This window comes from Oreochromis niloticus, linkage group LG6 (genome assembly GCF_001858045.2).
Source record: "Oreochromis niloticus isolate F11D_XX linkage group LG6, O_niloticus_UMD_NMBU, whole genome shotgun sequence".
NCBI classification, from domain to species: domain Eukaryota; kingdom Metazoa; phylum Chordata; class Actinopteri; order Cichliformes; family Cichlidae; genus Oreochromis; species Oreochromis niloticus.
In genome coordinates, this window is record NC_031971.2 from 31,456,713 (window position 1) to 31,477,734 (window position 21,022).

The window sequence follows — 21,022 nt, forward strand, 5'->3', positions numbered from 1 at the left end:
CCTCAGTGGAAATATGGTGGAAACAACAATAAAACTCCGCTTAGCTCACGCTCCCAGGAAAAGGAAACCCAGCAACTTTAATCATCTTAGATCTTTTTAAAATCTGCTGAAGAAGCTGAAGCAACTTGATGTCATTAGGCTCACATAAGGCACTGCATGAACTTCAAGAATCTCTTTTAGCCTATTAGGCAAGTCTCCAAACCTTCTACAGAAACTGTAACATTAACTCTGCTTAATTATTATTATATCCTTAAACACGGCCTAATTATTCTCTGCTTTCTGCATTATAAATGTCTGCGGTCAAATAATAATGCCTCAAATGACAGTTTTCAATCTGACATTTATTCTTTCACTACCATTACCAAGTACTGACGCAATACTGTGGTACAACCAGATCTCGTCTGTTGTTCCCAATGTTAAACAGGTAAAGAACAAACAAAGTGGAGATAGTTATCATAATAAAATTAACAATACAAACAGCTTTCAACTCAAAAGTACATTAAAATTCTGCATAAATTAGAGACCTTAAGAAACATTATTCCAGAGAGGTAATATAAAACTGTACATGACAATACATTTGCAATACATTACAATATTTATTCAAAACAGGCAAAATAGCACCATGAAAAATAAATCTCATTTAAAACCAAAAACCACACAGATGTAACAGTAGATGCTACATTTTGTAGTGTGATGATGGAAAGCACAGTAAGCAGGTACAGAGATTTATGGACTACAGTCTGGTGATGTACTGCAAAGTTGTTCTCATATGCCTTCATGTCATGACTTTCTTAACGTTGGTTACTTTTCAATCAAGGTAAGTGTTAAAACATCAAGTTCTGAAAATTGTAAACTATTGTATGTCTATTATGGTGTCATGATGCTTATGATATCTGACTTTAATGTCTTTTTTTTCTTGTTTAAACATTTTTTCCTTTAATCTCTTTGACTTTCTAACAACAAAACTCATTGCTGATCATAATCAGTCACAGGATACTGTTTTTCATTTTTTTAATCAAGTCACTCCATCCCTCCCAAATCATTCCCGTGTACAGACCCTCCTCTCTCTGATCCCCACCTCTTTGTTTACTGGCAAGTAATTATCATTCACCCTCCCTCCCCATACATGTTGAGGTGTGGTGAGGAGTTCTACAGTTGTTCTGTTAACAAATTTGGGTCTCCCATAATTCACAGGAAGTTGTTGGAGATCTGACGCTGGTGGTCAAACAAGTCCTCCGCCTCAGCGCTGTAAGCGTCGCCTGATAAAAACACAACAAAGAAGAGAAGTGTCTTACACAGAATCAATTAAGAAAGTATTGAAACAGAGAGAATTCATTACAAGACACGTTACCTGCATGGCATCCGAACATGTAAACCCGAGCTCCATCGTACTTGCAGCGGCAGCGCATCACATTGTTCTGGAAATCAGACTCAGCCATGTCTAAAGACGGGTTCACATCCACCTGAGTAAGAAACAGGACAGATGATTAGACTGAAAGTCAGTCATCTTCATCACAAATACAGTTTCCTTTTGAAACAGAAGAATTATTTAAAAAAAATAAACAAGCACAATGTAATCCTTTTGCTAGATGGAGAAAACGGCATCGCTATAATTCACTAGCAACCCCTGTTCTTGCTTTAGGTGCTCTAGATTTGATTACCACCACCACCACCACCACCACAAACAACAACAACAAATAACCCACTTCTGTATACTATGAGGGCTTGTACATAACTACAACCTTCCCCATGTCTTTTTCAAAGATTGTACTGCAATTTGTGGCTGCATTGTACATGGTGTCTCGACAGTTTTTGAACCACTGCAAGCATTTAGAGTATCCCAGGTTATCACTGCGATACATGGAACATTATATATCCACCATCAAAGCTAGAAACCTGCATTAAATACAGTTAGGATGGGTTTAGCTACACATATGATTACCACATTTCCATTTAATATATATTATTGCAGAAACATTGACTAAACTTATTTAAGTAGCACCAATTCAATTTAAATCAAAGAATTTCATGCATGCATGTTAACATTTTTAACAACTACTTTATGTATTGGTAAGACCGTATACTCCATGTGCACAGTTTACTCAGGCCATGTGTCTTCTTTTTCTTCTTCTTTGTATTGCTATTATTTAATGCATATTAATTATGAAGCTCGAGTTGGGAAGCTGTTAGCTCAGTTTATACTGGAAATACGGGTGGGTGTTTGCATGGGATTGATAGTAAAAGCAACATTCTGTCTAGACTTGAATAGTGCAAAGGGTGTCTTTTAATAAAGTAAGGGAGTGAGTGTGAAAGTAGCAGTTCTCCTCAGACAATTTTGAAACAACAGGTTTTCATGGGGCCTGACGGAGAAGCCACAGGATTATTGTTTTCATCTTTTCTATATGACCAGTGATCTTATATATTTTGGGTTCAAGCGATGCATGACATCACTTTCCACTGCTATCTCTGTAAAGGACAAAAGACCCAGAAAGGCAGATGATAGTGTTGGGTTTGGATTCAAGTCGCAGCCTAACATTAGACTGTAACCATGGTTGGTTGCCATGGTTTTTTGTTTTCCACCCTGTCTGTCTGCCATATATAAGGAAAGCACACAAATGAATTTTTCTGCTGCACACATCAAACAGATAACGTGACCACATATTCAATAAAGCAACCCACTTTCATTTTTTACATACTGTATAAATTTTGTGGTTACAATTATATTCACAGACAAAGATTTAAGATGCAAAATTTCCATAATTATGTATATATAATGTGCAGTATTATATATATATATACATTACAACTGGTCCCAACTGCACACTGGGACCAGCCAATGATTTCAGCACACATTTTGTAAAACACCACGTTAACTTAGTGGCAGCTGATATCCCGTTAAATGCTCTTGTAATAATGTGAAACAAAGGGCCCTTAGCCTGTTTTACAGAACAATGAAAGGCTGTCACAGTCATGTAAAAGACTATGAGGTTGTGTCGCTGATTTTTAAATAACAACTCAATAAGGAGTAATCAAGCTGAGGTGGACGTGACTCATCAGCTTAATGTATGGTCTTAAAAATGGCTGCCACGCTGTGATTCATAGTGAAGGCTGCATGAAGGACAAACAAGGCTCTACGCCCTTCCCTAATCTCTCACTTCTTACACAAATTTATGAGCAGCTCAACTACTGTTACACCACAAGCTCGACCACAAAGTGCTGCATCGTGGCAGCACTGCATCTGTGCTTTATGTGGGTTTATCTCTCAAGAAGTGGCTCGTCACATGTGCGCAGGCTCATGTGGACACAGAAAGACCACTCCTGCATGTAGTTTACATAAAGTCCACGTCGGCACATGCAAGTCTAACTCTGGCATCTTGATTTCATGTAAACACTCCGAAAATGATTAGAAACTGTAAACATCGTTGCTTTTCTGCCGCTAAGCTGTCCGGAAAAAAATAGAACAAATGACAGAGAGAGCAAGAGGACAGATGAGAAGGTCACCACACAGCGGCACACGGGATGTCTAGAAACAGCTGAGACGTGATAGAGCACTAAAACTTGTACAGATGTAAAGTGCTGACAGAGCTTTTCCACCGCCAATAAGTCCGTACTTTCTAAGAGGGTGGACTAATAGCAGGTCTACTTTCTATATAAATCCAGACTAAATTCACTTTCTCTAAATACACACACACCCTTGAAACTACATATATACTGTACACCTGAATGGCTGGAAACACAGCCAAGAGCCACTTAGCTAAAATTATAGTGTTTTATCTCTGCTTTTATCTCATGTGTGCCTTCAGATGTTGAAACACAAACGTCTGTGTTTGCTCTGCTCTCTATTTTGCTTTCATGCCTGATCTGAGAAGTTGTGTAAGCTACTGAGATCACTGATGCTATTTCAGCATGAAGATTAAGTGTGGATTACTTTTTGTTCTGCACTTTCACTGGACTAACAGTTTCACCATTAACTCAGCACAGAGTAAATAAATTAGTGGAGCGAAAATATATTTAATATAATTTTGTGTTTTAAAATAAACTGACCTGAAAGATGTATTCACCAGGTCGTATGTCTGTAATGTCCACCCACTGACAGTCAATGTCATGGCGGTAGGTGTCCCAGCAGCCAACTGAGATTCCCTGTTGTCCCATGTTATAACAGGAATATCGCTTATGAATACCTAGAGGGACAAAAAAAAAAGTTGGAGAGACTTTAAACTTAAATTTTCTTTGCTGTCAGTCGCTGTGGATTTGAGGTCTGAAGTTAAAATAACATGATTTATAAAACAAGTCTTTTTTGGTGTTTCCTCTAAATGAATAGAAAGGATCTGCATAAAGCTGTCTGGGCTCTCTGAAACCAAGATCTATTTAGGCTTGGCTTCTGATCTTACAGCCTGACTTTGAGCACTCATTATAGGATTTCAGCTTTGCATTTTTATGTATTCTTGATTCTTTCTTGTCTGTCACGATTCTGCTCTTTTTGTTTTCACATTTCCACACAAAAAACAAATGAATGTATTAGTAATCTCTATTACTATCTTACCATCGGGACAGTAGGTGTCCTCCAGACAGAAGCTGGCTTTGTGACCTTCAGCTACCTTTGTCCCATTGAGTGTGAGCAGATCATAGTGGGTAAACACCTCGATGCTGTGGTAGTGTCTGAAAGAGGGCAAATAAACAATGAAATGCTTAAAAAAGAGAGAGAACAAAACTAAGACAGACTTCTGTTGAACGTGCTGCTGTTTTTTTTTCCAGCTACCCGATCTATGGACAAGAATCCTAACGTCAACTTGAAATTCAGCAGCTATAAATCCTGTTATGTTGTTCTTAAGGCGTCAGACAAACACAGGAAACAGTTGTAAAAAAGCAAAAGACAGATATCAGTTTGGTGTTCTCTCATTACAGAACCATTCCCAGAGCAAACCCTATCAAAACTCAAAGTCAAACCATGTGTTTTCTGGTCGGGGAGGTAGTGATTGGGTTGTGGCTGGGAGACACAACGAGCTGTGCCTCTCGTTTTGGGACACACAACCACAACCGCGAAGATAAGAAGCCAGGCTGCTCTGAGTGCAGTCATGGCTCTGACTCTAACAATTGGGTGACCAGTGAAAGGATGTTTATTGTAAACAGTATTTTGGAGGATAAAACATTATGTTCATTGTGCTAAATAACAGACTTTTATACATGTTTCGCTATTTATAGTGCAAAACCCAGTGATCCAGTTTCACTTACTAAATCTTAATGTCCCATTTATCTTTCCCTGCTGACATTTAATTTTTTGACCTCTACTAGCAGCTATGTTTTCTATAAAATGCTTAAGTTTCGCATCACCTCATAATGCCCTGTGCTGTACCATAGAGGAGGTTATGCTGCTTTACTTTTCCAGCCAAAGACTGCAGCACATAGTTACTCCCTACCTGGTTGGAGGCATAAAATAAGCAGCTACAGTTTTAAATGAAAACCTTGAAGCTCAGTTAAATGGCACATTGGTTTCTAAATGCCTGCTTCAGTTCTTACCTGTGGCACTGGTGCCATACCCAACTTTCTCTTGGGGCTCGTGGTCGGAAGTCAGCACGACCCATATTCATGATGCGGGAGGAGAAACGTAGCAGGCGGCGGTGTCCGTAGGGCCAGTTCATTCTGGCGGCAGAGGAGGACAGGCAGTTTTCCTCGTTAGCACAAGTCAGAAGGTGAAGAGGCCGATCCTCGATGTAAGCAGTCTCTTGGACGAGCTGTGCATCCAGTACAAGGTCAGGAGCAGCTGCAGGAATCAAAGAGTTTTATTGTTAAGTTTCCCTTCCAATTTGGCACTGTACTGTACTGGAAACATCACTAAAAGTGCCGTTGTGTCCACGTGTTTGCCAGTCCTTGACTTACTTTCTACACATGTGACTCCTGCTGCCCTGCCATCTCCCCCCCTTGGACAGTAGACGTGTGCATTTCTGCGGCACTGCTGAATAGACATCTCAGTGCCAATGCAATGTGTCCCACTGAGCAACACCTCACCAGCATCTGCGGATCCAGGCCAGTACCAAGTCTCCTGCACAGAAGAAAAAATATTCAAAGAAAAATCCCAAGAGGTCATTTGTCCTTTGAAAAATTATAACAAGAATTGTGAAAAACGGCACAGCAGAAGGCAAATAGGAGCTTCTGCTGTAAACAGAGAAGCACCATTTTTTATAGGATCTATCAGTACATATTATCACACTTTCTACTCTTTTTCACAATTTTGAAACTGCCTGTTAAATGTTCTCAGTGGCCTTTTCCATGCAAAAGTCTATTTCAGTTTGTTTGCTCTGTGACTTTCTCCCAATCTCTCTTCGGCTTACTTTCCCTCTTTTATTTTCAGTGCGCTGGAAGTGGACGTCTGAGAAGCCTGTAATTACCTCAGGCCTCAGTAATAACACAGCACAGGCACACAAACAGTAGGATGGAGAGAAAGCGGGGAAATGGGAGCACACATAACAAAAGCTTAGAGACAAAAAGGACGGAATCAGAGGAAAACATCAACAAAGGGAATTCTGTTTTTTTCCACCTGATGAGCACTTGAGGCAAAGCCCAAGCCCAGCTGACGACAGACCACCATGGCCTCATTCAGGCCCCAGTTTTCACTGCAGACAGAGCCCCAGCGTTTCACTCCTCCTATTTCCATCAGCACCTCCACACGGCCCTGCGATGGCTCTCTGCCTCCTGCCAGGCGCACCTAAAAGTGAAAGGAGCAAGAAAGTGTTTCCTGTTGTATGCCTAAATGTTGATATGTGAGCACTCTGTTTGTGTGAGTTTCTCACCGTGGTCTCCATGCCAGTTTTTGGGACGTTGCAGCGGACTGCCACATCCTGGCTGTGTTTGCAGGTGTAAAGAGGCACTGGTCTGGAGTGGCACTCGGTAATTGACTTCTCCCTGCCTGTGCACTGGACGCTGTTCATGTGGATGGGACCAGTACCTACAGCATAACGGAGTAGCAGTTGACTGATTGTAAATTAAAAGAGCGACACAGACATAAAAGTCCCTGAAACCTGATGGCTCAAATGCAGCAGATGCGCATGGAGAAGGATTAAAAGCCCAGACATGAATGGGACCTGTGATGTGGCTCTAAAAGCCAAATTACTGTACACTCCGTCATGCACGTTGCACACCAGGGCTGCTCTTTATAAACCAAAAATAGATGTCAAAATAGCAAAATGGAGCAAAATCTTTGAACACATGTATGTTTGCGTAGGTGTATGGGGCCCAGGGTAAAGCCCATTAAAGCCCTATAATTTAGTCTTAAATAGCTAATGATGTCATCAAACCTAGTTTTGAGTTGCTGTTCTTTTCTGACTGGAGAACCATGGGACCTCACATGGACTCATGCCTTATATGTTTACACAACTCATAAACTAGCATGAGACGTTAAAAGGCACAATGGCCCATGCTGAAATGTAACCATAGCACCTAGTTTAATGGAGCCTTTAAAGTAACACTCACATGCTTTCCATGAATTACTTAATTAAGTAAAGTAGAGAGAAGGAAATGCTCCCACCATTATAGGACATGCTATGTGCTTATTTGGGCAGAAAGATAATGGGAGGAAATGAATGTGATTACAGAGTTACTGCAGAGGTATGGCAAGAAAAAGTGTCAATAACAAAGTGTGAGAAAGGGCCTGTGTTGTTTCCTGGGTGAAAAAAAGCATTACTGCCAGACACTTTGGTGGCTATATTTTTACGCCCACAACAAAAGCATTACTATAGTAATTACATCTGAATGTTTGGTCTTACTCGGCACTGATTGCCTGACATCCCAGTTTCAAAGCTGCGCTAACTTTTCACATACAATATGTTTATTTTGACAACAACACGTGCAGTGCTTCAGTCGGTGGAACTTCATAGCATTGTTTACACTTTTCTAAGTGGTCATGGGTAAAATTCTTCAACAATCAGCTTCTCTGATAGAAGTGGAGGCGAGGCAGTAAATATTTTCTCCGGGTTTATTTGTCTGCTCAGGTCGACGATTCTTGTGTAGCAACAGACATTTAGATAGAGAAGTGTTTAGTCTAAAGGAATCGCCGAAATAAACTAATCATACTTAGGATGCCCTGATTCAAAGTCACCACATAACCAGTTATCATATCAGCAGCTCGTGGCCTTTTTGATCCTCTCTGTGATTTCATAAATGAGGTTATCTTTTTACTTAGGACTAAAGACAAATAAAACCTGCTATTGGTTTTGTTCAAACACACAAACGTCTCCCACAGTGACCTTCCAAGTCATGGTGAATAAAGTTCACTGCACCAGAAAGACATCAAAGTACTGCTTGACTGTGTGCAAACTATGTGTGTAGCTATATTTATGTGTCCTATCTTACCCTGTCCCAGCTGAGCCTGGGTCAGTGCCTCTTTAGCAGTCCCAAAACCCAGCTCTCTGCAGACCACGCTGGCTGCAGGTAAGTCCCACAGATGGTCACATATGGTGCCCCACTTGCCTTCTTTCAGCACCTCAACGCGGCCCTCCCCGAGACGGGGCCCGGCCTTCAGACGCACAACAGGCTGGAAGAAAAAAGTGCAAGTTTTAGTGAGGTGTTTCTGAATCAATCAATTTGGAAATTTTACACTTAAAGCATGTTTACATTTGGATGCTACATTTTCTCATTTCTCATTAAACTCAGTTTCTTGCTGAAAAGCAAAGGGAAAGTTAGCATAAAAATGGGAAACAGGAGTAAACAACTAACTAAAAAAACAAAAAAAAAAAGCAAAATATGTTCTTTTGGACTCAAAGGCATACAGTGCTTTGAAAAAAAAAACTTTGCTCCCTTCCTGTTTTCTTAGTTTTAAAAGAATTGGTCAAAAAATCATCAGACATGTTAATTTTAGACAAAGATAACCCGAGTAAAAACAAAATGCTTTTTTAAAATGATGCTTTCGTTTATTAAGTGAAAAAAAGCTCTTTAAATCTACCTAGACCTCTATGAAAAAGTGACTGCTCCCTCTTATTAAATCATAAACTAACTGTGATTAACCATATTTTTTTTAAGCCGAGTTCAATTTCACTGGCCACACCCAGGCCTGCGTGCTGCCAGTTGAATCATGAATTGTCTTAAATATAACCTGTCTGACAACGCATCGTGCCAGGAGCTAAAGAAACTTAAAAACAGCAGAGAAACATATTCAGTCAGTCTTTTAGTCTGCAAGGGTCACAAAGTGATTTCTAATGTTTTGGGACTCCAGTCAACCATAGTGAGAGTCATTATCCACAAAAGGAGAAAACGTGAAACAGTGGCTAACCTTCCCAGGACTGCCCAGCCTCAAAAAACTTATCCAGGAGGTCACAAAAGAACTCGGCTCACCCTTATTCACATAGGGTGAGCTGGGTTTGGATAGCTTTTTCCCCTTCATCATTGAAATACTGCATTTTGTATCCACTCAGGTTATGTTTGTCTAATATTAAAATTCGTTTAGTGTTAAGTGTGACAAATATATAAAAAAATAACTAAGAATCAGGAAGAGGGCAAATACTTTTCACACCTTTGTATCTGTAAGAAGACTTTTGCATATAGGTACGTGCTCAGAGTATTTCTCGATTTCAGACTGTGACTTCCCTGCTTTTGTACAGATTAAAATACTTACAATATGCTAATGTGCATGGTCAACTGGCAGGGAAAATTAAGCAGGACAGTATTAGTCATAGTAACCCAGTAATTGTATACAAAAGTGTCCCTTGCCACCAAGGAAGACAGGGCAGTGGAGGAGCCTCTGAGGCCAAAAGCTGATTTATACACACAGAGTATACCATAGAGTATACTATAGGCCCTTTATATAGAACTTCCTTGTGACCACTACATGGAGACCATACTGTATGTAATGTGATAAAATGCTTCTCATTTACCACTTAAAAAGAAAACCACTGAGCATTTTCCCCAAAAGACTTAAGCCGCGTCCACACTGGAAGTGATTCACTTGGGACGTATTACTTTGAAGCTAATGTTTGAAGTGCTGGGTGCCTGGGTAAATCTCCAGTGTATTTCATATATCAGACTGCAGCATCTTGTGACACTGAAAAAAGTAGATCACCCGTAGTTTTTACAGTCATTCGCCTTCTGTGGTCTCTGGTCATCAAGTCACTGAAAACTGGCTCCACCGTAGACACAGCTTAAGGTTTTAATTTGAACACTTCCAATCTGTATTTGTCATATTCCACCGCGACACTAACCGGCACTGCAGGCGGTGCAGGCGCTCTGCCGTTACGCGCGAACTGGGATCCAGGTACACAACGGACCACGGCGTGCATGCCCCCCCTGCATGGGACATCGCTCCTGGGCAGGGACAGCAGGGCCTGACACTGTGACAAAGATGTTTCCACACCCTGACACTGCACCTTCTCCACCCAGTAACCCTTCTTACTGATCTGTGTCCTCAGCCTGAATGATTCAAAGAAGAAATAGAACGAGATGACACATTATAAGTAAGACTTTGTACTCGAGTTGTATCCTTTAATAAGCAGATGCTGATTTTACCTGGAGGAAGGATCAGCCAGCTTGGAGTCCCACAGTTTCCTAAAACACAGAGAACATTATAGTCATGAATGTTCAGTCATGTGCATCTTTACATCGAGTAGACTAAACAATCTGCTGTCCTACATACTCCCACAGTCTACCCCTGTGCTTCTCTTGTACACTCTCCTTTTCAATCACCCTCTTGTTTCTTCCTTGAAATCCCTGCTTCTACCATTCTGTTCATCAAAGGTTAAGTAAACCAGCTGAAACCATAAATAGGAGACACAACATCCTTGACAGGGCATTTGTTCCCTAGTTAAACATATGTCAGAAAGACAGAGAGGAGGAGATTTAGAATAACGGATAACAAAGTTCCCATTTTCTTTCGTTTCCCCTCTAAAACCATCCCCTCCTTCTTGTGTCTTTTTTAGTGCTTCTATTCCTACGTTCATGGGTATTTCAGTTTCAGTGTTTGCCTATATGTCTACTGAGGATGTCTGGTTTGAGGAGTCCACGTGGAAAAGAAACTAAATATATGAATAGTCCACTATACATTAATCCCAGCGGGAATCCTCATTGAGGTCTGCCAACTTCAACAGTCTTTCCAAACTCTGTCTAGTTTTATGGGTATTACCTTAAACTAGAATCCAAAGAGGAAATATTGTCTATGCACAAAATGGGCTCCCGTAAATCTGGAAACAGACACATTAGTGCTGACCACTTGTATTAGACAGTGTGACCACAGACAGGTGCAGCGTGACTGACGCCCTTCATGAATGTGCCTGAATTAAATGACTCACAACACAAAGTATAACCAGGAGGAGTTTACTCTAAAACCAGATTTGTGATGCAATTAAATATTTGGCATACTGGAAAAGGGAGATGTTTCCTCTCCGGGAGAACCTCGGTATCCTGCTTTTCCGAGTGCTTTCATGCACAGTCCCAATATTAGAGGAGAAATGTCTTTGATGCTGGAAGCACTTATAATGAAAACTAATAGGAATCGAGAGCCAGAAAACTACTGTGTGGAACATTTGCACCACAAGTCATTTACAGTCTAACAAAAGGCAGTCTGTGGAGGGAAAACGGTGTATATTTAAGCTCTTTTACAATAAAAGACATTTTCCATGCTTGGATAAGCATAAACTGTTGCATATTTTTTTTTCTGATTTCCGCTGCAGTCCAGTGGTTATGAAATGTGATTTATTCTGCAAGTTTGGTCACTAATGCTGGCCTTCTCTGGTAATAAATCCCTGCAAACAACAGAAATGAGACACAAATCCTAAGTCGTTATGAGTTTTAGCTGCAATGGAAATAAAAAACGGGGCAGCACGGTGGCACGGTGGTTAGCACTGTTGCCTCACAGCAAGAAGGTCCTGAGTTCAATTCCACCATCAGGTCAGGGTCTTTCTGTGTGGAGTTTGCATGTTCTCTCCGGGTACTCTGGCTTCCTCCCACCGTCCAAAGACATGCAGCTTGTGGGGATAGGTTAATTGGATAATACAAATTGCCACTAGGTGTGAATGTGAGTGCGAATGGTTGTCTGTTCCTGTGTGTTAGCCCTGCGACGGACTGGCGACCTGTCCAGGGCGTACCCTGCCTCTTGCCCTATGAAAGCTGGGGCGACCCTGAAAAGGATAAGCGGAAGCGAATGGATGGATGGATGGAAATAAAAAATTGATGTAGCATTTTTGGCGTCATTCAGCAGTTAAGAAAACTGTTTTCGACTTAGAGCTCTGTTTCTGTCGAACTGAAGAATGTGCAGTATTCACTTGGTTGGCTGCTAATTGTGTCTGTTTCCTTTCTGCGCTGAGCAGGTACATAGCTTTATCAGGGGTTGTTTTTGTTCAAATAGCTGCTGACTGTAGCTGAAAACGGGTACAATAAAAGCAGTGAAAGCATAGTGGGAGGTAAAAATGGCAAAAACCAACACATCCTCAGACTGAAACAGCAGAATAGGTCGATTGTCAAGTGTCTGCAGAAATAAAATATACGAGTGCTTTCACATTTCCCACAGCAGCAGCACCTGCGAGGAAGTATAAAGACCAATAAAATCTATATCTGGAGATGGAGGATAGGACTGTGGTTTGACTCAGACACAAGACATTTAATCAGGGGACCTGAGATCCAACACTGTGTTTACCGTTTATTTGTTTGCAGGCACTATTTGGTTAAGTTTAAGCCCCTAAACTACTCGGTTGGGTTAACTAGAATTAAATGGTCCAGTAAACAATAACAATTAAATAACCACATCTTAGAAAGCAAACTCGTTGCCCCAGATTTTAATGACAGAAGTAGTGACCACTTCTGTGACAAGCCTGAACATTTTACATGCACTTAGTCACACAACCAAGAGGTCCCCCCCACATAAACAGTAGCTGCTGAATGCTTTCAAAAATTGACCACGCTTGTAATTTCTCTGATCAGGTAGAAAACCACCTGCTCGTCACTGTGAGAAAATATTATTATATACAGTGTGAAAGTGTATTTTGTGACTTTATAGAAGCTTGTATTTTATTTCCTTGGCTTTATCTCCCTGTGTGCTTGTGTAAGCCTATCTGTCTGTGTTTGCACCGTATAAAATGTGTCATAACTCCGCGGTAAATCAAAATGGGAGAGACAGACTGCATGGGGGTGTTGGTTCATGGTCTGGAGGAGGCGGGGGTGAGAGTACTTCCCATATAATTGCCTGCTCTGCTTGGCAGTGTCTGCTTTGCGGTGAGCAGTAGCATGTTGGTTCACACACAGCAGACATGGAAATATGCACGTACATATCGACTTTCCCAGCCTGTAAAAGCAAAGATCTTTAATATTCTGTAAAACTGCAGTTACGACTGCATGATGGGAAACATGGAACGAGTGATGTAAGAGTAAAGTATCCATGAGCTGGGCAACTTTTAGGAGCATCTCTTCACTTAACAGGAAGAGGAAATGCATGTTCTCTTCGATAGGTCTCAGCTGTCCGACTGAGAGCTAAAAACACGATGTGTGATGCTCTTTGTCGGATTGAAAACAGGTTAGAACTGAGTGAAGGCTTTAATGGCAGATAAGTGAACCACAGCAACATGCCTCAACGCAGCATACCAATTCTGATTGCTGCTGAAGTCTTTTACTCAGGAGAAAATATTCTCCTCCGGATCCTCAGCTTGATGCTATTTTTTTTAATGAAACTCTGACCACACAATACCATAAGCCACAGCGGAGAGAGGAGCTGACTCTCAGGAAAACTGAGATAACATGTTATTATACTCCATGAATGCAAAGCTGCCTGACTGGAACAATTGGCTCACTGAAGAGACAGCAGGTTGCCACACTGACTCCACAACAGCCCCTAATGAGTCCAGTCAACCTCCATGGAAAAAAAAAACCCTCAAAGGGGTCATAATGATGTACTTTCCATGAAAAGCGGGGTTTAGCATAATTGCCTCCAAGGCATTAAACATGGTGTTTTAATAAACTGAAGCTGAGGATGGGAGAAAAAGGAGCAGGGGGTGAAAGTAAATTAGAAGAACTGAAGAAGTTAGTGTCAGCCTCAAAGAGAGTGTGGATGTTAGAAAACAAGGGAGCTGGCAAATGGATTTAACACTTGCCTTTTGTAAGCACTGCAAAGTGGGGGAGTCTTTAAACATCTGTAAAAATGTGCTGAGCAACTTAACAGGCAGAGACAAAGGCAGTCACACCAAAAAAACAACCGCATGGTAAGAGGGGGATGTGCTGACACAGCAAAGGGTGTGCAGCAGGTTCTGCTGAGGGAATATTCTAGATTAGAGGATCGCGCAGACCATAATTACAGCTGTTCAAGTGGACACCAATCCCCAAAAAAGACTAGTCATGGAAAACTGCCAGTGTAGTGTGTAGCACCAGAAAGAGGCGATGTGACTGCTGTCATGTCTGGATAAACAATAAGAAAAGCTTGGTGGTGCACACAGAAACTCAAGGAATTATATTCACATTATATTTGTATTTGTTCAATGCAAATTTCATGATAATCCACTCAGTGGTGGTTAAGACATATCACTAAAACATAAAATAATGACTTAAAATTAAAGTCAAGTCCCCCCAAACCCTTTGGGTCTTTATAAAAAGTGACAGGAATCAATTTATAGTCACTAAAATAATGTTTTAGTCTGGACCAAAGGGACCGAGCAGCGCTGCCATCCCCATAGATCTTCTCTGCTAACATGGCTAAAACACTCCTGCCATTAAGGAGAGACATAACACATCTACTTCTACCTCACTTGAAAAACATTAATCTACAAAATATCTATTAAAACAGACGCTAATGCTCAACCTGATGCCATCTCCAACTGTTTACTGTTGGACAAAAATGTCTGCTCTATTCATCTCCCACGTAGCGGGGTGGATGTTGACAAAAACAAACAACATTCATGGCCTGGTTCAATCTTCACACAAGCTGCTGGTCAGGTTCTTGGCACAGACACAAGATTTTTCTCCAGACAACTTTGAGGTTTGTGTTTTTTTTTCAGTGTTGTCCAGATTAACATTAGATTCCAAAAGTTGGACAACCAGACTTGTTTATGTTTTTCATAGTTTCTTTGTCCAATTTTGACATTTGGTCACGTTTGGAACCCAAATGCATCTACTTACGTAAAAGTGAAGACAAACTTCTGAAGCACTGGAGATAAATCAGAAAGAAGACAGAACGTCAGTGTTAGGCTGCTGGAGCTGCAGTGAATGGGGCAGATGAGGTGAATAAGCCTGTGTGCTGCTGCTGAGCAGAGAGGAGCAAGACACATGGAGTAATTATTGGCGAAATGGAGAGAAGAGACAGATGGTGTAGAACAGGCCAGCGGTCAGTACAGTCGTCCTGTTAGCCAAGACGTAAAAAGACCTCTGTGGGCAGACAGAGGGACATATGGAGAGCTGTGTTTGCATGTGCGCAAGTGTATGTGCGCGTGTGTGTATGTGTACTCTGTTTGCATGTTTATTTGTGTGAGCACGTGGATTTTGGACAAAGTTTATGCAAGGTCTGTGTGCGCGGGGAGCAGAATGTTTAAGCATGTGCAAGTGTGTGCAATGGCTTTGAAGGTTGCTGTAGGTGTTTTAGTGGGTATTTACAGCTAAAGTTAGACGAGCCACTTGGATTTATGGGTATAAAATCAACAGTTCAGCCTGGTATTATTTGTAGAGCAAAGGGTTTATGTTTAGGGAACAATTAAACAGTTATGAAAACACGCAGTTTGAAAAAAGTGAGATCTTTTACTTTTCTTAGTCATTATTGTATACATACTGGATCATTATTCCAAAAACCCGAGACATGTTTTAGTTGTGTTTCTCTGTATGTTTATTTAAATGTGCAATTGTGGAGAGGTGACATGTGTTCCCTGAGCCTGGGATGCCCACCAGGTGTGCTGTTTTCCTCCCACATTCAAATAATATGCATGTTAGGTTAACTGGTAATTCTAAATTGGCTGTAAGTGTGAATGTGAACCTGCATATTTGCCCTGTCTAGAATGAACCAAATAAAAAAGGAGGACGGGTCAAAGTATATTAACCAGCTGGGAGAGCCTCCAAATCCTCTAAAACCTCTAAAACCTCTGCTCTCCTAGTTACAGAAGCTGTTGGGTAAGTGTATGGCTGGAAAAAGGCATAATTACTAATGAATTCAGTAAGTGTGAGCTCTTAGTTCTTGTAAACATGCCACCTGGCATTCGCAGATGCTGCTGCACACAGTTTTCACTGGATGATTCTTAATTGTATGAGATTAGAAACCATGTAAAGGAAGGTTTTAAGTAGAGAGACACACAAGATGAGGATGACGGTAATCTTGTTGTCTGGATCTGACATTAATAACATACTTTCTAGGACTATTTTAAAAGCCTGTGCTGAGACCAACTCAGCCAGTGGGGAAGACAGCCCTGGTGGACAGCCAGGCTTGGCTAATACCACTATGGACCTGTCATGCCAAGTGTGGTTATACTAATGACAGCGGTTGTGGTTAACCTCTACTACAGGGGGGTTGGAACAGCAATCCAGGCATGGGGCTGCCTAATCTGTGGAGGGATGTTAGTCCATTATACTTTTCCATCCCTTTCACTCAGACATACATACACACAGACATACACACATCCATTTCTATGTCTCTCCACCTCTGGTACTCTGCCTGGTCCACAATCACATACTTACCGGTAGGCGTTTTGCTCAAACGCTTCTGCTGCAGGGAATCCTAACATGCCACAGACGACACGGCTGCTGCTCAGGTCCCATCCACGATTACATACATGACGCCACTTCCCAGCATGCTTCACTTCCAGCACTCCCTCTCTCACCAGACCGCCGTGGCTGCTGGACAACACTGGCCGCAGACGAGCCTCCTCTAAGTGAACCCTCTCAGATCCCTGTTGATAGGAAAAAACAGAACGGGCACTGATTTATCCCAAATAAATAATCATCGTTGTCTTTTTAGCTTTGCATCAACAATTCATTTAAAGGTTGACACATTGTCATACTGTTTAAATAAGCATAAGCAGATAGCACACAATCAAGACAAGAATAACATGAGGAGAGTCCTATGCTTTGTCTCTAATCATCCACATTAAATACTGTTGGCAGCAGGAAAGAAACTAACAGAGGTCGGCACAGTTTGTTTAACGTGTTGGGATATGTGTCATCATGATTACAAAATGGTCAAGAAGTGTAAACTCGGCAAGTTGAAAAGAAGAAAAAATAAAGTCAAACAGCAGGGAGAAATAGCAGAGTTTTCTCTGATCTAAAGTTTTTCCTTCAGAGGAAGAGCTATTGGTGGTTAAACTAAACTTCAGGCCATGGTAATTCATAGGAACTGGTTCTGGGGAAGGTCGGGTTTTAGGTTTGTCTCTAATTATACATGTCCACTGGCCTGTGGTTCCACAAATGACATTTCTGCAGAAGTCTGGCTAAAACTAGACTGGGTTGCTTCTTTGGTGTGCACTAGAGGTTGTGTGTATTGTGTATGTGTTTACCTGTGTATAGTATGCACCATTCTCCTCTCCTATGTCTGGATAAAGAGTGTCTGGTTCAACATGGTTCCCACTGAGCTGCTGATTCCTGTCACTCCTCCTCCCAGAGGGGATCTGGGATTCAGGCTGATATTGAGACTGCCTGTTCACCCTCTGCTCTTCCTGTTGTCTCCCTGCCTGTGAACTTCTCCTCGCCGTTTCCTGTCTTTGCCTGTAAGCTTCACCATTTGCCAGACGTGAAAGTAGCTCGTGCCCTTGTGGAGCAGCCGGGCTGACTTGGAGGTTGTCCCTTGAACCACCTCGATTTCGTCGCAAGATCTGGATCTCATGACCATTTTCTTGCGGGGAGATGTTGCTACGGCGGGAAGAGACTGGGTTGCGATGGAGAGCAATCTCATGGCCTCTTTGAGAGGCAGATGAGATGTGTGCTGGGTCTGGAGGGGGAGCTGGGGGCGACAGAGACTGTCTTGGTGACTGGTTTCTCTGTCTCTGCTGGTTTGGCTGGTAACTTGAAGATGAGGGACTCTCTTCTACAGACACAGCAGGGTAACCGGGTCTCCTTTCTGGGCTGCAAACAACTCCTAGATCCTCAGCATGGCTACAGTCGTTGACCCCCCAACCATTGGAACGACATTCTGCAATAGAGGCCTCTGTGCCCCTGCAGCGCACATTGTCTAACCAGATCACACCTAACACAAGAAAGAGTGGCAAGTCATCAAATAAAGGGAAATCAATCAAGAGACTTCTATTTTAAAGCTTCACATTCTTGGCTGGACCTACCTTGTCCTTGGCCAAACCTGGCACTGTGTGCCCAGGTCAAGCTGCGCTGGAAGCCCAACTGCCGGCATATCACATTGGCCAGGCTAAGATCTACCTCATCATCACACACAGTGCCCCATGCGCCATTGTAGAGCACCTCCACACGTCCTTCATTTGCACTGCGCCGGTTTAAGCCTGCAAGGCGTACATGGACCTCCTGTGCATAAAACGGAGGGGGGTAGAGGAGAAGCAGGACAAGGAGCGTAGACAAGGAGCTGAGCCACCGCATCCTGGTAGGGGGAGAAATAAAGAGTGAAAAACAGGCTGATAGAAACTGTGTGACATCAGCTCAAAAGAGTAAAACAGACAAGATGCTTGCAGCTCCCAAAATAAATGTGTATGTTACCACAAAAATCTTCAAAATCACACAAAGCCATGGAAGTCACATTCCATAGTCTAACAGAACATATAATTAGAAACTTCTTCTTCAACCCTAATGGGACATTCCACAGTAAAATGAAAGATTGATAGATGTTTTTATCCTCTAAAATAATCAGAGTCATTTAAAGTACAGCGGGAGGTTTGAGAAACAGCCTGAACCAGTCAGGGCACAGGGAGTAATAACCAGAGCTAAAAGTAGCTTCTGCATCCAGCCAACGGAAATTCTGGCTTTCCGCAAACCCTCAAGTTTAGTTGCACGTATTAGGCCAACAGACACATAAGCAAATAAACATTGTCATAAAAATGCTCTCACACATAAATAAAGCAGCAGGTCACCATCTGTGCGAGATGCTGTAGTTAATGAGCAATAATTACAGCCTCTAAAATTTTTGTCTTCTAACAGAGTAGCAAACTAGTGGTAAGCAGCAAGCTGTGAGGAGAAGGTCTAGAAGATGATAGAAACACTTTATGGATTTAGGAGTCAGACAAATTCTGCTTTGTGTATGGATCATGGGCCCTCATACAAATGTTGAATGAGGATGACTTCAAATAGTTACAGGGATGAAATTTTCAGTTATTGAGGGAAAAAACACAATGAGAATAAACAGAAAGAGAGGAGAACAAAATAAAAATGCTGGAGAAAACTTACCTATCTGTTGATCTCAGCCTTGAGCTTCAGGAGGAAAGAAAGGAGACAGGACTGGGGCAGTGAGCTTGGTCCTGCTGTCTCTATTCTCCTCTTTCCCTCCCTCTTTCTTCTTCTGTCACTCCCTCAGGTTGGCTCTCCATCCCTCCCATTTTATTCATTTAAGGAGTCTTTTTCCTTCCTCTGGTCACGTTTCTCCTTTCCAACACACACTGCCCGTCAAAGGAAATCTGGAAAAGGGAAACTGACCATGGAAATCAATGAAAACATAAACAGATCAATTACTTTTTTTCTCTCCTAGTCTCCCAGTGCAAACATATGAATCAGAATACTTTATTAATCTCAGAGAAAATAATGTGGTCACAGTTGCTCCAAGTTGAATATATGCTATATATTGCAGCAGGTGGGTGAACTCCCTGGTCTGGTCACATGTTTGGCTCACTTGACACGTGAGCTTGAATTATAAAAGCCTGTAATTTTTATAAGAATCTCTAATCTTTTTTTCCCCCCAGGCAAACATATATTCCAGTCAATGGATGCTTGTTTTATTGTGTGTCAAATCTTACACAATTCTAAGTCTCAATCTCATTACTTTTACTCTTACTTGTTTGCTTTGTGAAGTCTTTTATTCCATGCGATGATAAAATCACATGTTCTCTCTCTCACACACAAGCCTGGCACCCTGCCCTGCCCACAGTTGGCGGTGTCATAAAATAAATACTATGTGCTCTGCAGTGCGAGTGAAACTGCATGTCTGAACTCTTTGCATGAACTTGAAGTTTCATAACATCCTCAGTCGTGGCACCTCATTACGTGAAGAAAGTTATCTCTAAGAATAGAGACAAATGGCAGCCCTGTGATTTTATAAAAAAAGAGCAGATAGTCGCACAGAGGCTTTAGTGCTTAAACACTTAAGAAGCAGCAACTTCAAATCTTTGCATTAACTATGTAACAATCCATAGCAACTTTTTCCATATATAGAAATGATAAACGTTATTAAGTATGGATCACTTCTTTTCTGGTTTATGAAGGGCTGTGTTTTAATCCCCCTTTTTGTTGAAATAACAATGAACGGCTAGTCTTTATAACACATTTCATATAAATATCTACAGTATTATATATTCAGTAGCAAAGTCAGACATTTCTATATAATCTGGAATGCTTGCTGAAGTTCATTACTTTTAATTGTTGATAAATTTAAATGGAAGACTAGAAAAAACACAGCAGCTACTTGTATCTGTATTTAGCATGTAGTTTATTTAACATTGTGTTCCTGCCCAACAACTGTTGATGGAATTTAGTTAGTAGCTAAATCTGGTCTTATGAGATCAATGTTTGTGGTCCCTGAAAATAAAGAATAAAAACTAAAGTTTGTGTAACTCCACATCTAAGACTATATGTGAAGCCTCTGTCCAGGGACTGCAGACATAGCCCCCCCCCCCAACATCTTTTCCTGCCGATTCACCATCGGTTTGTGCGGGGAGGCCACAGTTTAATCTGTGGTTAGCATGGCCTCCCTGACCACCATTTGGCTCTGTTTCTCCATAAATCACAAATATAAGACTTACCGAAACATTTTAAAGTGTGAGTCATTTTTATTTTTAGAAGTCGCCCCAGGCCTTGATGTTGTCCTTGAGGCAGAAACCAGGTCGCTGTAAAGCAATGTGACGAGAGGGGAGACAATGAAGCTCAAGAGCTCTCTCTAGTGGAGGCAATGATTGATAGGAAGATTTTGCTGTAACTCGGA

General features: G+C 41.5%; 1 protein-coding gene across 2 annotated transcripts; it reads right to left on the reverse strand.

The window, feature by feature from the left end:
- Positions 1 to 212: 212 nt before the first annotated feature.
- Positions 213 to 20,967, reverse strand: LOC100703749 (lysyl oxidase homolog 4). Of its 2 annotated transcripts, none has more exons than XM_005460519.3 (16): positions 20,844 to 20,967; positions 19,279 to 19,505; positions 18,210 to 18,478; positions 17,433 to 18,118; positions 16,618 to 16,829; positions 10,492 to 10,530; positions 10,188 to 10,395; positions 8,347 to 8,527; positions 6,789 to 6,943; positions 6,536 to 6,703; positions 5,878 to 6,040; positions 5,518 to 5,761; positions 4,544 to 4,659; positions 4,045 to 4,181; positions 1,352 to 1,463; positions 213 to 1,259 (listed from the first exon to the last, which is right to left on the reverse strand). In XM_005460519.3, exons 3-16 carry the CDS (start codon positions 18,475 to 18,477, stop codon positions 1,189 to 1,191), a joined length of 2,760 nt encoding a protein of 919 aa, XP_005460576.1. In that variant the 5' UTR covers position 18,478; positions 19,279 to 19,505; positions 20,844 to 20,967; the 3' UTR covers positions 213 to 1,188. The 2 variants fall into 2 exon arrangements, with proteins under 2 accessions (XP_005460576.1, XP_003455871.1); XM_003455823.5 differs by having other exon boundaries at positions 19,279 to 19,519; positions 20,844 to 20,940.
- Between the last annotated feature and the right edge of the window lie 55 nt (positions 20,968 to 21,022).